The following is a 17,312-nucleotide window of genomic DNA, read 5'->3' as shown; positions in this document are numbered from 1 at the left end:
GTCATACTAAACCAATCCAATACGACTGTTATGATCTTGCCTCATCAAAAACAAGGAAGGACACCAAAGACACGCCAACTTATAGAGTTTTAAAAAGCAGTAAAAGTTGGTTTTTTTTATATAAAATTCGTAATTTTTAACAATACTTGAGCCCCTTTAAACTTCTGTGCTTTTAACAGCCAAACAGGACCCAAGCAAGATTTCATTTTTCCAAAACAAAAAATCTAGGACAAGGACTCCAACATTTGTATTTATCTTCATTATCCAAGACGCTGAAATAATACAATCTCTCTATGATTTATCACAGTTTTGCTCAAAATTCAAGATTCTGAACCTAGATATAAAAGAATAACTTGGAGAGTAATTCAAAACAATGAATAAATAATCATAAAATTGAGAATGGAAATGGGGAATCTGTCAAAGAGACAACAACCGGACCAAAAGAGCAGATAACATTAACTTGCATCACAACCACTTAAGGGGACTCGCGGGTCAAGGGGACTCGCGGGTCAAAATCTTTTTTTTTAAATATAGGATTTCTCTATTTTTTTCTATAAATAAACTTTATCCTATACTTAAGGTGGTACCTAACACTACAGGGAGATAACTCTGTAAAGTCCGCTAAACGTTTTAATTACGTTGTGTTGTAAAGGGAATATTAAGCTTCTTAAAGGGAAACTTCGCAAAAAAATAAAAAAATGATATTATGTCCATTCTGTATAAAAATGCTCAAATTTATAGATATTAAAGTTTTATTCCGCTAAATAAGAGATCACCATCGATTTTAAATTTTGAGTATCAGTTCTCTACTCTCCGCCATCTTGTCACCTTCTCCGATGAAAAATCCCGATATGTCAATAAACCACAAAGGAACAAAACTACAGTAAACGATGTAGTCGTAATTGCGTGTCGATATCTTGTCAATCGTACGGTTGTTTTATCTGACTGACTAACTTGATACGGAAAATGGTCTTATTTTTTTAAATAACCATATAGTCTGTTATTTTTAAACTGATAATATTGTAATTAGTTAAAAAGTCAAAGTTCAAATCATAAAATGATAAATAAGTGTTCCGTGGAAATTGTTTTCGAAAATCTAATTCGTTCATAATTCTTTCAAGTAATAAACTTTATTTAAATAAATTCGGATCTTCCCTTATCTGATCACCAGCATGGCTAAAGGTATTGCTCCCAAAGGTATTGGAAGGGGTGACACGTCCAGGTATTCAATCGATTTCCTGTCCGGCGGGCTTGCAAGTTCATGCATCGTTTCACTTCTGTAGGTATTGATCAGTGTACACGACCGTTACTTATAACTTTCCATTTTGAACTATCAGGTGCATGTATAATATACATTTTTGTCTTGCGTGTCCGAAAGTGATATAATATACTAGTCATTACTGAACTCATACGCTTGTTTATAAATAACATTTCTGGTGTAAAGAATATTATTTATAAAAAAAAATACAAAAAAAAATAATTGAAGAAATACAAATCTATTTACATATTTTTCCAAGGGTTAATTTTGGAAAATGTAATATATACTCGTTGTCAATAGTTTAGGACAGATTGGAACATACCAGAATTATTGATCTAAAAAAATGTGCGCACTTGTCGACGATTCGTGTATACATACGCCTGGTAGAAAGTTACGGAACTATAGTCAGTAGCGCAATTTAAAATATGTATACATGTATACATTGAACATAAGAAAGAAACATACATTTTGTGTAAATTGTGGTAAAAGTTTTGTAAATAGACTAGTCCATGTATGCCAACAGTATGTAATCAACGAATTCGATAGACTATTGTATACCAAAAGAAGAAGAAGAAAAAAAGTTAAGAACATAGTAAACTCACAGATTTATATATCAATTAAATTGTTCTCGAATAAAGGACGAAATTCGTCATCTTCACAATTGTTCCAACATTCATGTAAAATATATGCAACTGGACGTACACTAATAATCCCCAAGGAATGTGAATATTTTCTAGGAAAACTATTGAGTATCAATTTTGGGATTTATTTTCTTTCTTGATATTCAATGACAGCAATTTAAAGAATAAACTGCTTGTCGGATATTTGTCCGCTTTAGGGGTATTCTTGCAAGTTGAACAGACTTATAATAACATTCAAAAATAGGGAAAGATAACATTAAATTCGTTGTCTTTTAATTTTAAACATTGTTGATCAAATAGTTATTTAAGTATATATATACGTTGGGAGACGACGATTATTATAGTTGTCTCAGATTTTAATAAGGACGTTCCCCGTTATGAATAAATTTGGTTGACGTTTATCACACTTGAAAAGAATATCTATTCGTAATTTTTCGATTCCATTACAAAAAAATATTTTTTTCTTTATTCGTACATATTATATTCCGCTTCGGTAGAGTTATCTTCAGATAATTTCATATATTGATTAATACATGGCTTTCAAAAGTCTAAATGTAAGTGTTCTCGTACATTTTTTCGCCTAATAAAGACAAATAAAAATGATTTAGTAAAGCTATTTCTAATTTCTAAGTCCCCTTTTTTATGAGACATAAATCAAGGACAAGACTTGTATATCATTTCATTCTGACATATGAATTAAGTTTTCCGTCTTTAACCGAAAATTGTGTATTTCTTAGTAAATTAACTTATTTGAATTCAAATAAATAATAGCACCAAATATAATTAAATAATTCCACGGCGACCAATTTTTATTTGTCACCAACTTCAATATGTATTTTTAATGTGTGTATTAAATGCTACCACTGATCCGAATAGACAGTCACACCTGGCAAGGTGTGCCCTAGAGGCGTGGTTAAATACCGAAGTGCAAATAACAATTTACCTTTCAACAAGCCATCTACGAGTATTGCCACAGAACCGTGAATACACACATCGTATAAACCTAGCCATAGCAGAGATAGTAAAAGGTCAATAATAGTACACCAACATATTGTCTTTACAGATTATTGTACTTTAATTTGTTCACCTTATCAGTCCGAAAATGCATTTATTAAAAATAAATTTATAACTTTTTGTGTTGTCTACAAAAATAATTCGAATATATACGTTTAACATAGATAATTTATCTCACGAATGAGTACAATTGAACGTCTGTGCCTTTTATCTTCTTATTATCGGATGGTTATTAGATAAAGCATAAGTCATCGGCGCGCTTACGATTACGTTAAAATATGATTAAAAACCAAGACTTTTAATGATTGTATTTTAAATCCCGGCATGCAAAAATCAGGAGAAAACGTCACGACCTACAGGAAGTAGTTGATATTTTTTCATTAATTATTGAATTTCTCCTTTATTACTGCACATATAGCGATAAAACTTTGTGAATATATACATTATGTCATAATGAACATATTTAAACCATAAGTAAAAAATCGTGAATTTTCCCTTTAATGATCAAAATTGGTGCTTGTCAAACTGCTATATAGCCAGTGTATTTTTTCTTACAAAACGGTTGGTTCAAAATTTTTGAAATTTTTATATTTTTGTTAAAGGGTCAAAGTAAATACTTTGTCAAAATTTTATTTAAATTAAACAAGCCAAATTAATTTTAGTGAAAGTGTTAGGTACCACCTTAAAAGAAAAATTTAGTAAAAATATAGGGTCACTGTTCATTTAATCTCACAATCTGCCTTTGAAATAAGCATGCATTTCGGTTAAGGTAATTTTTTTCTATTTGAACTATTGGAGAAAAAAAGGAAAAATTGAGAAAAAAAAAAGAATTAAATTACAGAAAATGCTTAAATTTTACAATACTATAAGTTCAAGTACAGTTCATTTGAAAAATATAATGAAAAATATAGGTCATCGATGAGTTAAAAAAGTTATTTCAATTTTTATGCAAAAAAATGGCATTTTTTCACCAAAGGCAGACAATTTGGAGCTTTTTCAATGATATAAACATTTTAAAACTCATCTGGGGCCAAAACGAATTAATTTTTTTGGGATTTGATTTTTGAACCATATCATTTAATAACAACTAATAGTGTAATATATAAAATTTGTAATAAAAAAAACAAACGTTTCAATTTTTGCTGATTTTTTGGTACACTCGAGCCTCCTTAATGGCAAAAACTACAAAACAATACAACAATATATGGACTTAACCATTTATTCAAGATACAGATGTTATATTGCTATTTATCAGTGCATCATCAGCAAAGCTGTTTCAAAATGAATTTGACAACATAATCTCTTTTAAAAAACAATCATATTGTCAACAATATACATTTTCATTCAAATGTAAAATTTTGCTATTATTGTATTTTTCAACATCAATTCATGAAAAAATCTTAAAATGATTGACCAAATACTTTTTACAAATTCTTAAAATTAATTAATGGAAGTGACTAAATGCATGTTTAGTAGATTTGTATAACTATAAATCATTATTTTTGTAAGAGAGTCTATCAAAAACTATATTATGTTTAAAATTAACTATGTAATGACAATGATGCAAAATTAACACAATAAGAATTTTTCAGTTAAGGTATTCTGCATCATGTCCAAAGAAATCTATTATCAATTTAAATTTTTCAATTTAAAAAAGGAACACAACTTATGAATGACTATAGTGAAGCAATCAGAATTTGAACTTAATCAGTGCTTGGAATTATTAAGCATTGTGTAAAAGTTTCATAACATTTAGTTGAGGCAAACTAGAAATAGAGTGCTGAAACAGCAAATTAAGCAATTTTTCCATTTGCAAAAGAACTTTACTCGAGACCATTTAAAGTGGCACCACCCAATCAAAATTAGAACTACATCTGTGTTGGGTGTTAATAAGCATTGAAGTTTTATAACTTTTAGTGGAGGCATTTTTAATATTTCACAATTAATGACTAATGATAAACATTTTGTAGGGATATTTCCAGGAAATATACTTAAGTTCATTCTATGAGAAAACGAACAAGAGCAAAATACGTGTGCTATCTATGTTTAGTCCAAAAACCTCTTTGAATGACTTTTTCTATCTTTAGTACAGTTCTTATGAAAAACAAGACTTGAAAGACAATCACTCAAACAATACAACATTTTATCACTGACAAGTCATTATAGATGTATAATAAACAAATATGACTCAATCTGGCATGTCTTGTATTAAACATAAAGTTCTGACTTCCACACCCAACGATTTTCTTGGATATAACCAGTTATGTTTATGACTTCTTCATACTAGGTTTCAGTTCATCAAAACAGGATCGTAAGAAAATGTGTGGTTTCTTCTGTGGATCAAATCCTTCATGGCCCTGAAATTGAATAGCTTAATGTTAATGTGAGTATGCGAAAACAAAAACTGCAATGTAAAATATTTTATTTAATGCAGTTCCCTTAGCTAAAGACACCCTGAATGTATTTCAAATTGTGATGATCGATGATGAAATAGCCACAAAGGTCCAACATGAATGAATTGATATTTCATGGTGACTTATAAACCTCATATGCAGTAAGTAAGGCAATACTGTCAACTGAAGTCAAAGTCATACCATTTCAAAGGTGACAACATTCCATACAGAAATTATGTGGCATCTGTAAATTTCTAAATCATAAATTATATTTTTTGGCAAATCCCTAGTCAAAACTTAACTTATTGTTTTCACTGTTCTGTTAAGAGTCTGTCACTTTTTTAACATGTGAATAATGCATATCAGATCAGAATTTCAAGCCACAAAATCAGAGGATCATGATCAAACTTTTGACAAATTTAAACGTGAAGTGGTCCTATTTAAGACACAAGTAACAATCCTGAAATGTTCATGTATAACATTAAAATGGCTGGCAAAATATTCCAAAATGAACGAATACTTCCATCATTGATAACTAATTGATTCCCCATATAAGAATATTTCGTTGAACTTTAAATTCATAAAACAGTAATGAACAATAAACATATGAACAGAATATTTTTCTTACATAAATAAATTTTATTTGTACAAACCTTTGACCAATCATAACTAGTTGCATATGCAAATACAGTTCCTTGTGAGTTGAAATTACATGCTGTTATTGGCTGATCAAACAGTTCTGATGTCTTCAGTTTAGTTCTGGCATCTTTGTCCCAGAAACTAAACTTACAATCAGAACCAACTGTTGCTAAGGTACCATGAATAGGGTGGAATGATATGTCATTTACCTAAATGAAATCAATGATATAAATTTAAGTCTATTTCAAAAAGTGAATACATGTCATGTTCATAGATCTCAACAACGAGAATGATACAATAATAATCCATTAAAGAAACATGATTTTTTTTTCTAATTTAGGAATTGGTGATAATAAAATATTTCAAATTTAAGTAGTGAGATATATAATCAAATAAGATTCTGAAATAGAATCTGTTTCTCTCATGAATTTTTGATAATTAATTTGTAATCCTTGGCTTTCAAATTTTTAGCCTTGAGCATTACTGATAAAGGTAAATCCTATTAGTGTTTTAGACGGCATGAATCTATAAAGTGCTACTTTCATTAACTCTGATGTTCAAAGTTATAATTTTGAACCTACAGCATATATATCCTGCATGCCATTGGTGGCTCCATTTGATCTGTGACATTTGAACGTAAAGTTATCCTTAGGATTGGTTGGGTTGACATAGTGTATTGCTACTCTCCCTTCTATACTTCCTAATGCAAAACCTGTCGGTGAGTTGATCTTCTTGTCAAGGAATATACTGATGCATCTATGCTGAAATAGAAAGTATTTAAGTTGTTCTGAATTATGTTAGGGCTGATTGCATTAAGCGTCAAATCATAAAAAATTTACACCAAAAACTAATTAAATTAAATGTGTGTACTAATAAAATTTTTAACTCAAAATCTATTATTTTTTAGAAAAGATTTTTTTCCCATATGAGAGTTAAATTATGTATCTTTTTTGTAGTGTGAATGATATAAGATTGCTTGATTGATTGTAGGTGTTGAACACCCCTTTGCACCATTGGCTAAATCATAGCGGCCAGATTTTAGTGGTTGAAGAAGCTGGAAAACTGTCTGTCTTAGTCAGTTAAAATCAGAGTCAAACAAATGATAAATATGTATGATGCAGATTTTACAATACATAAAATATTATTATATACAAAATTTGGAGTAAATTGTGAATTAAAGATATTGGCTTCATAGATTTTTTGGATCACTAAATTAGTTTTTAGTTACTGACCTGAAATTTCAATGGTGATTCTATTCTGCTGAACTCTTGTGGTCTATTCTCTAACTGGTATATAATGAGTTCTCTGCCAGCTGTTCCTACCACAGCCATTGGATAACGCTGAAACAGTTATAATAAACTTGCTTTTAAATAGATAAAATCCAACAGCTAAAAACTTACATCAACTTAAATCAAAACATCTAACACTGTCAGCTAGAACTAATTAGCAAGCTGCAGTTTAATTTTCTAGTAGACAGTTTATACAGCTAATATCTTATAAATGAATATTGTTACAAGTGAATTTTGACAACCTAAGACACAGTGAACCTTTTTATCTTGATAAATGGACATATGTTTTTAGTCATTTGGAGAATTTGATTATGGTAATATGTATTGAATAAATCAAGACATCTTTGCTAGCCAAGGGTAACAATCTACTCCCCTCCTCTCCACCCTTGGCAGATTAAGCCAACATAACAATGTTGTGCCATCTATCGGTAGATTAAAGTCACGCCCATTCCGAATACATTATTCTTGACCAATGGTAGCACTTGAACTCTTCAATTTAGAGGTAAAAACATGGTAGCGTCTAGACTCTACACACTTGGTGAAGCAGGAAACAAAAATATACGTTGACATTCATGCATTTGTGCAAGAAACATACACAGAAACTTCTATTAGTTGATTAAAAACATCCAAATTGTCACTTTGGGGATGTAAAGACTTGTTGCACAATAAGCACGTGGCAATAGTTTACATAATTTTTCTACTTTTACATGTGATCATTTTATAGGAACTTTTTGATTCGATGCAGAAAGTTTCGACTGCAACCAATGAATATCATTACCTTGTGCCCTGAAATTCTATCTTAATCTGTTGAGGGTGGAGAGAAGGGAGAGAAGGGGGGTGGATCGAAACCCTTGGCCTGGGGAGGATGAAATCTCAGGTTTTTTTCGTTTGTTTGCTATTTTATTGATGTATTCACTACATCCCCTTTGAGTCAAATTAAAAAAAAATGTACAATAACATTTATGAACCAATAAAAATCTTGACATCAGAACTTGTTATACTTTAGGTTTTCTTGGTAAAAGGATATGTCTTGGATTGAAGACCATTTACATTTATCATGATCCTGAATTCATGCTGATCAAGTGATAACATTAAACTGGAAAATCAGAGCATAAAAATAATTTGATGTAATCTACTTCATGACAGAATTTTTGAAGGTAATACAGATAGTAGATGTGTTCATTTTATTCTTGATAATCTAGATAAGATACAATACTTTCTTACTTTCTGTAAATTGCAAATATAATTTCTTAAATAATTCGTGTAACTTACAACATCAGCGCAGTAACATCTCTCAGGTAACTGTATTGTGTCCATGGGTGTAGGTGATCTTGTGTCCCAAAACTACACAAACAAAATATGTTAAAGTTAATACAAACACAAGATTTAATTGAGCTTTAATATTTGAATGATGAATAGAAAATTTCACAACTATTGGGTTTGTGTTTTTACAATCTGTTATTATGCTTCATATGCTTATGCTTTAATGTTCGTATTTTTTTTGGTATTCCATGCCTTTGATTTTAAGCATATTTTCCTTACAAGTGGTGCTTACAAAGCACATGGACAGACAGATTCCTAACTTGCAAGATGTATAACAAATTTGGCCCAATGCAAGATAATATGTTCAAAACTGTTTTTACATGTATCATCCCAAAAATGAATAGCATTTCAGGTACTTTAACTAATTACCATCATACATATATTTATACATCTTTCTCTAGTGTGTACATCAGATAAGAATTTGCACATCGAATAAGTTTCCTTATTTTTCATTCCTTTTACTAATTGATTAGAACTTTATTTAATAGATTTTGTATCAAAGTATTCAGTGCATGTTTCTGAACCAGATTTGTCCGTGGTTATGGTATTGTCTTGAATTGTCATAAATATATTTTCTTACTTTAAGTAATTTGTCCCATCCACCAGTCATTATACAGGAGTAATTTGGTGCCTTTATCCAATGGACTGTCTTTATAGGTGCATCATGCTGAAAAAAATATTGTTATTGTTCGCACGTATAAATCAATTCTAGTGAGTTGATAAGTATTTTTTTCAATAGTGCCTTTGATCCCTAAAAATCTCGACATACTGTAAGTACTACGTGAAACATCCTAGGATATGGGATGCTGTAATGTTCACAAACATGTTCTACATTGCCACTGGTTTATAGTGCCTGTCATATTTGTTTGTTTTTTTAATAAATTCTAGTGTATTATTTAGTTTGTTTTCTCATTTGAATTGTTTCATATTTTTCATGTCTGCACCTTTTATAGCTGACTATACAGTTTGAGTTTTTTCTCCTCATTGTTGAAGGCTGTAAAGTAACATAGATATAATTGCTGAAATCTTCATCATTTGAACACAGGTCGAGATTTTCTCATTGGTAATCTTCATACCACATTTCCTTAATTTCATATGACACACAGTGCAATTTATAATGTGTACCCAGAATGATCAATAAATAAACATGCTACTGGCATACATATATGTACATATAAGTTTCTGATTACTCACAATAACTATGTCACATTTGTGTTTGCTCTTTAAATTTTTGATTTGATATTTATGACATTATACTATAACTAAGTCATATGAACTTGGTTAAATCATCTAACCACTTACAGTAGCCTACATTTTACCTCAAGTAAACAGGTGTGTGTGGAATGTGTGTGAGGAATGTGTGATGTGCTTGTCCACAAATCAGTGAGAGTTCAATGAATACTGAGTTATTAAAAGAACAAAATAGTGTGTAATAATTGGCTAAGGATTTGTGAAAGTAAACTTGAATTATATTGAGACAGGTAAAAACTGCCTAGTTTTTGATAATTGAAGTCACACAACACTGGAACATCATGGTAACTAAAGTTGATGACGGCAACACTTTTTAAAAAAAGCTACTTTTTCAAAGATTAAAACTAACAGCCATTTTTATTCATTTGGAAATTCTGAGTAAATCCCATTATTTCAAAGATACGATATAGTATGATTGACTATGCAACAACTCTCCACTAGAGCCCAAAGGACATAAAAGTTGGGTATACTTTAGTTAGTGTGTGTGAGATGTTTTGAGCTAGACACACAGGCATTTGGCAATGATACATTTGTATATCATAATACAGTGTAATCTGTGTTATCCAACACACTGGGGGACCTGAAAAAATATCAGATTGAGCAAGATGTTGGGAATTCTCAGGTTTTTTCTGCAAAGAAAGGCATATTTTGGGACCATGAAAATGTGTCAGTTAAAGCATGATGTTGGAATACTCAGTTGTCAGATTAGGCAGGTTACACAGTATGAACATAATGTGATAGATATATATATAGAAATCAATTACCTGTGCTACTTGTACAGCCTGGTTACTGTTTAAGTCCCACATTTTGACTGTTTTATCAACAGATGCAGTAAACACTTTTGTTCCATCCTGTAAAATATATAACATAAGTGTTAACAACTTACAACAAAATGAATTCTAAAAGTCTTTTAATGATATAGGATTTTTAAAGTTTATAGTTTTAAAATGACACAAATGCAAAATCATATCAATCAAAGAATTAAAAAAAGAAAAGAAAATTGAGATATTAACACATTGTTTGTACTCAGAAGTGATATTTAGAAATTTAAATTGCTGAATAGGTGTCTGATAGGATGGATTGTGTATAATTGTTAAAGTACTGAAACTTGTTCCATTTTCACCCTTACTTAAAGGTGTAGCATTCTTTATCAAGGCAAGTGTCTATCAATATTTCAAAGTGCACTAATATCAAACAGTTAAAAGAAACTGGATGATAGACATGCCATTTTGTACTAATAAAATGAAGAAGCCTGATTCACAGAACTTAAATTTATTGAAAGATTGCATTTAATGGAAAATGTGAATTTTGTAGCAATTCATGGTTTGATTTTTGCCAAAAAACTTTACAGTTTATTTCAGCAATCCAAAAACTCATGTGTTAAGTTAATCACACAACAGGTGTTCTAGTTCATAGATCCCTGAGTCTCAAATCATTTGTCTACTTACCTCACTCCAGTCACAGTCTAAGACAGGACCTGTATGTGTCTGTTGAGCTTTAGGTATTGTCTGTCCTTGTTGTGTTACTTCCCAACATCTGACCTGAAGTATCATGAGAAGATGCTTTATATGTAAGATACATTACGTAATTAAGGGTTCTACATGTACAGAGCACACATAATATAAATATAGCAAACTTAGAAATTTTCTTATACGACTATTAAACTAAATGCAAATAAAATGGGACTTTGAATTAATCAATAAGGCTCACACTTGAAATTTCTAGAGTGGAACATTATATAGGTTATATAAAAGGGTCTGGATTGGGTTTTCATAATTGAGATTAAACAACAATATGAATAGAGCAACCTCAAACAAATATTTGATTAGAACTTATTATCGAAAGACATTCTAGCAAGAATTATATTTATGAGAGCGCTGATAATGCAATTTTCAGAATTATCAATATTTACAAGGAGTGTAACTCTTTAAAAAATAATGAAACTAATCAAATTCATTGATGATATAATCCTTTAATATAAATTTCATTAAAATCTAGCAAGAATTGTACATAATTTTCCATATAGTTAATATTTCCAAGGGACATAACTCTTAATTTTTTTTTGAATGACACTGATTTTGAAACTTTCCAAAGATATCCCTGAGGTAAACCTATGATTAAAGTTTTAGAAAACTCTGACAAGAATTGTACACATGAGAATGCTAACAATTCAATTTTCCAAAAATAATTAAAGTTTCAAAGGGGCATAAATCTTTTAAAAATAATTGATCGTAACTGATTTTTTTAACTCGTCCTAGACATTGCTGATAATAAACCTCGTATGATATAAATTTTGTAAAAACTGGCATAAATAGAATACATGAGTGTTGATAAGAACAGACATAGACACAGACAGACGGTAGCCTTGCCTTTCTTTGTCCCCCGTCATGCATTGTGCAGGGAACAATAAAGAACTAAATCATGTTGACAAAGGAACTTTGATTATGAGTATGACAAAGCCTCTACATGTATGTACACAATAATACGATTATATGTAACCTGTATTATAAGTACAATAATGTCCATCATTTAGAGCCTGCAATAGAATCATGTGAATCAATAAACTTACATTATTATCCCAACTCCCAGCAATGAGAAAACTGGATGTACCTGTTGATGTTGGAGAGAACTTGATACAGCTCACACTGTCATCTGGAGGACTCTGAACCTGTCAACAAGATAATCAAAGAAAATTGTTCAATGCCATAATAACAAAAACTTTATAGGCAAAGTCCAATATCATATGTAAACATTTATGTAGCTTAGGAAGTTAGGTCTTGAAGTGTATCCATTGTCAGATTGTCTGAATATTGATATTGTATTGTTCTACACAATATGAAGCCTGTTTTCACTAGTTTGCTGCACCCACTCAACAAAAACTTCATATTGTGACGCCCAGGTTACCAAATTTCGTGGTTTCAAAAAAACTTGGATTTCCAAAATATTTGATTTGCAAAATCCATCCCTACTACAGTGTACTATATTCTTTCATTGATGATTCCTGTGAATACAAACAACTTTGTATTTGTGTACATCTATACTCCCTCTGAGGTTTTTTATGTTTCTGGTAAGACCTTTAAGTGATTATAAGCATAATTAGTGTAAACACAGTATGTTCTTTTCCACTATTTTCCAGCACATAATTCAATGGAATGATAAAGATGATTAGTAAGTGTGTTTTGTAACTTCATTTGATGCCTTTGTATATATGTATAACCATACCTCCACATCTTTCATTGCATTAGTGTTGGTACTTGCTGTGGTGCTGAATGCTGAGGTTGAACCAAACATCTTTCTTTAAATTATCTGATTACACTAAAATTATTAAAATTTTATTTTTATATAGTTGTCTGTTAAAATCCTTTGATTGGAAAGTTAATTGCTTATAGCATAATATTGTCCCAAACAAATTGTCTCACCACCATTTATACCATTATGTACATTTACATTCCTTTTTTAGTTGCGTCCTGGTAATTTTCCCTGAATAACACTGATAAAAATGTTTTTTTTTAATTTTCTACAATCGTAGTTGCCCCATAAAATGTAAATTTTGAAGAGTTTTATAGCTTGTCATTATATGTATTGTCTAACTTATCATGTTTATGTGGACAGTTGTTTTTGTTATGTTATAAACAAAAGAACTGTCGGATCTAAGTTTTATACATGTTATATGGCTACCATACATATAAAAATTTCTTAATTCTGACAATTAGTACTTTTTAGTAGGGTAGACATGGAAGAAGGATACAAGTATATTTAAGACTGCATTTTCTTGAGTATGTGCTCTTCCAAGTATAGTGTATTCTGTAATGCATAATTGCACATACAAACAAATAAAATTTTACACTAGAAAATCAGTATTATGAGGGAGAATTACTCAAATGGAACTATTTGTGAAATGACAAGTTCTCTAAAAACTTAAAAAGATGTATGCTACCACAATTTTGTAACAACTCATTTAAGTATGTGTTAATATGAATTTCTGTTAAAACTAGAAAATATAACTGAATAAATCTAAATTCAATTTTTGGTGAACAATCTTCGAAATAAAAACTAGGGGCATACATACCACTTTTATAAATATCCATGCATTATTAAGAAAGTTACAGCAGTTTAAGAGAGGGGAATTTGAGGTATAAAAATCTTTGTATTGTGCTACCTAAAGAGCCTGTGTCGCTCACCTTGGTCTATGTGCATACATGTATTAAACAAAGGACACAGATGGATTCATGACAAAATTGTGTTTTGATGATGGTGATGTGTTTGTAGATCTTATTTTACTGAACATTCTTGCTACTTACAATTTTCTCTATCTATAATAAACTTGGACCTTTAGTTACAGAGGAAAATATTTTGAAAAAATTTACAAAAATTTACCAAATTAATGAAAATTGTTAAAAGTGACTATAAAGGGCCATTTATCCTTAAGGTTCAACATTTTGGTCATGTTGACTTATTTGTAGATCTTACTTTGCTGAACATTATTGCTGTTTACAGTTTATCTCTATCATACATGTAGTATTCAAGATAATAACCAAAAACGGCAATATTTCTTTAAAAATTACCAATTGGGGGGCAGCAACCCAACAACCTGTAGCCCAATTCATCTGAAAATTTCAGGGCAGATAGATCTTTACTTGATAAACAATTTAACTTTGTCAGACTTGCTCTAAATGCTTTGGTTTCAGAGTTATAAGCTAAAATCTACATTTTACCCCCTATGTTCTATTTTTACCCGTGGTGGCCATCTTGGTTGGTTGGCCAGGTCACCAGACACATTTTTTAAACTAGATAATCCAATGATAATTGTGGCCAAGTTTGGTTAGATTTGGCCCAGTAGTTTCAGAGAAGATTTTTGTAAAAGATTACAAAAAAATTACGAAAAAAGGGCAATAGCTCCTTAAGGGGTCAAGTGACCATTTTGGTCATTTGATTTATTTGTAGATCTTACTTTGCTGAACATTATTGCTGTTTACAGTTTATCTCTATCTATAACAGTATTCAAGATAATAACCAAAAACGGCAAAAATTCCTTAAATTACCAATTCAGGGGCAGCAACCCAACAACCCGTTGTCCGATTCATCTGAAAATTTCAGGGCAGATAAATCTTAACTTGATAAACAATTTTATCCCAGTCAGATTTGCTCTAAATGCTTTGGTTTCAGAGTAATAAGCCAAAATCTACATTTTACCCCTATGTTCTATTTTTAGCCATGGTGGCCATCTTGGTTGGTTGGCCTGGTCGCTGGACACATTTTTTAAATAAGATACTCCAATGATGATTGTGGCCAAGTAGTTTCAGAGGAGAAGACTTTTGTAAAAGTTAACGACGACGGACGACGACGATGGTCGACGACGGACGAATGACGTCAAGTGATGAGAAAAGCTCACTTGGCCCTTAGGGCTAGGTGAGATAAAAAATGAATGTTATATATCTGACCAGATTGCAGCTGTAAGGAAAGTTTTGTGTTATGTTTGTGGTACTACATGCAAAATGTTATGATGTTCATCTGATTATCAATTGACCAGTAGACATAAAAGGACAATGGAAACTAAGAGTTAGTTTTATTTTGATGTATTACTGGCCACAATTAACCTATAAAATCCACATGTACAACACATCACAAAGTACCAAAATATTTTCAAGTACACATGGTACATTTACATGTACAATGTACATACAAATAATTTCCAAAATGTAAATTGATTGTGTGCTGTAAACAATCATGGTAGTGGTTAAATTTCATCTGGAAATTTATACTACATGTACACAGATAAGATTCAACTAGTCTGATACAATTTCACTGATAAGCAATTTCTTTTGCCAAAAATTATAGCTCCACTGAAAAGGAACATAGGAACTTGTGAAGACTGATAGGACAACATTCCAAAGTTATGGAACTATGGGTCCCTTGGGGTTGATGGGCATGGGAAGAACACTGACATATATGCATTTTTGAATAGTCAGACCTGTATTAAGCAGTTACTCTTAAGAAGAATTAAAAGCGACAGCTCCACATGCTCAAGAGAGGTAACCCTTGAAATGAGGATCCAAAAAAATTACAATTTTGACACCACTTGCTGCTAAGATGACTACAATATTGACATAAAATTGAGAATGGAAATGGGAAATGTGTCAAAGAGACAACAAATTGACCAAAGAGCATAAAACGGGTAACACGAATGACCGAATAACACTGTTATTATCTGAATAACACTTGTAATGACCGAATAACATTTTAACTTTTAATATTAGCACATATTGGTAACTTTTAAACATTGATTATTAAATAATAATATATTATCGATGTACATGATTTATTTCATAACTTAAAATGATTTACAGAAAGCAGATAAGTTCATAAAGATCATTTTAAATTTAGCGTGTAAATCGAACATGGCGGCCATTGTGATTTTCGTGGTCATCATATGGGATGTACACGCTAAATTTAAAAAGTTTTTTTCAAACTTATCTTCTTTCTGTAAATCATTTATCAGTTATAAAATTCATCGATAATATACTATTATTTAATAATCAATGTTTAAAAGTCACCAATATGTGCTTATATTAAAATTACAAGTGTTATTCGGTCATTCGAGGTACCGGCATAAAACAGCTGAAAACAACCAACACCAAGAAAATCTGCACCCAGACAAAATCATGATTATTTTTAGCAGTTAAAAATATTCAAATGACCGTTGTTATGTTAAAAGTGAAATGACAATTTCTTTGAAAGTAAGCAGACTGCTAACTGCTCTAGACAGGTGATTGCTTACACGAGTACATGGAATAGAGAAAATGTTTCGGAGGGTCTGAAAGTGACAATAAGAGGCAAACTACTTTTGAAACGCTCTTCATGATTATGAGTTTGACTCAGTAAAAATAGAGATGTATTTGTTGCCAATGGTTTGTGCTTGTAAATGCCTCACATTTACATATGAGTTACTTTGCTATCAGTATCGTGTTATTTTTAGAAATTATGCGATTGTTAGACGTTTCATATTCAGTCTGTCTGTTTTTAAGATGACCAGATATAAAAATATATCAAGGAAGAAATTCACTAATATAATTATATTATCTTGGCTTTAAAATTTTCCATTTAACACTATTTTTTGTTTACTTTCACATGTGCTTGAGTTGAAGTTATGGTGCAATGAAAATGAAAGTTGAGACACAGTTTGAGAAATAAAGGTAAAAGGGTTTGTTTACGGAATGTATGTCATTGAAATCACTTGACCACCATAGCAATGCAATTGAGTTTTATGACAAAACGAAAAGACACTAATGTTTTCTTTGAATTTTGGTCGATCTGTTCAAAATTTCGTACCAATTTTTTCCTCACAGGAAGTCATTTTTTACCGGAAGTACTATACTTGCTGAAACAATACGGTATCTGAAACCAATTCCGATCAATTAGGCATTGTATCTAGACCAAATTGCATACTGCGCCTCCTCGCTTCTTCTTTAAGTTTTCTAGTTTTCCTTAATGAATGGCTGTTATT

General features: G+C 30.9%; 1 protein-coding gene across 2 annotated transcripts; it reads right to left on the bottom strand.

Annotated features, from left to right (window-relative positions):
- Positions 1 to 5,042: 5,042 nt before the first annotated feature.
- On the bottom strand, positions 5,043 to 17,257 carry LOC143072638 (mRNA export factor-like). Of its 2 annotated transcripts, none has more exons than XM_076247683.1 (11): positions 17,138 to 17,257; positions 13,031 to 13,123; positions 12,378 to 12,476; positions 11,257 to 11,349; positions 10,573 to 10,659; positions 9,138 to 9,224; positions 8,507 to 8,578; positions 7,178 to 7,285; positions 6,527 to 6,706; positions 5,960 to 6,154; positions 5,043 to 5,270 (listed from the first exon to the last, which is right to left on the bottom strand). In XM_076247683.1, exons 2-11 carry the CDS (start codon positions 13,097 to 13,099, stop codon positions 5,181 to 5,183), a joined length of 1,080 nt encoding a protein of 359 aa, XP_076103798.1. In that variant the 5' UTR covers positions 13,100 to 13,123; positions 17,138 to 17,257; the 3' UTR covers positions 5,043 to 5,180. The 2 variants fall into 2 exon arrangements, with proteins under 2 accessions (XP_076103798.1, XP_076103806.1); XM_076247691.1 differs by lacking the exon at positions 17,138 to 17,257 and adding an exon at positions 17,020 to 17,126.
- Positions 17,258 to 17,312: the final 55 nt, after the last annotated feature.

The sequence above is a fragment of the Mytilus galloprovincialis genome, chromosome 1, assembly GCF_965363235.1.
Source record: "Mytilus galloprovincialis chromosome 1, xbMytGall1.hap1.1, whole genome shotgun sequence".
Classification (NCBI taxonomy): Eukaryota; Metazoa; Mollusca; class Bivalvia; order Mytilida; family Mytilidae; genus Mytilus; species Mytilus galloprovincialis.
The sequence above is the reverse complement of the archived record's forward strand: the minus strand, read 5'-3'. Positions and strand labels throughout refer to the sequence as shown.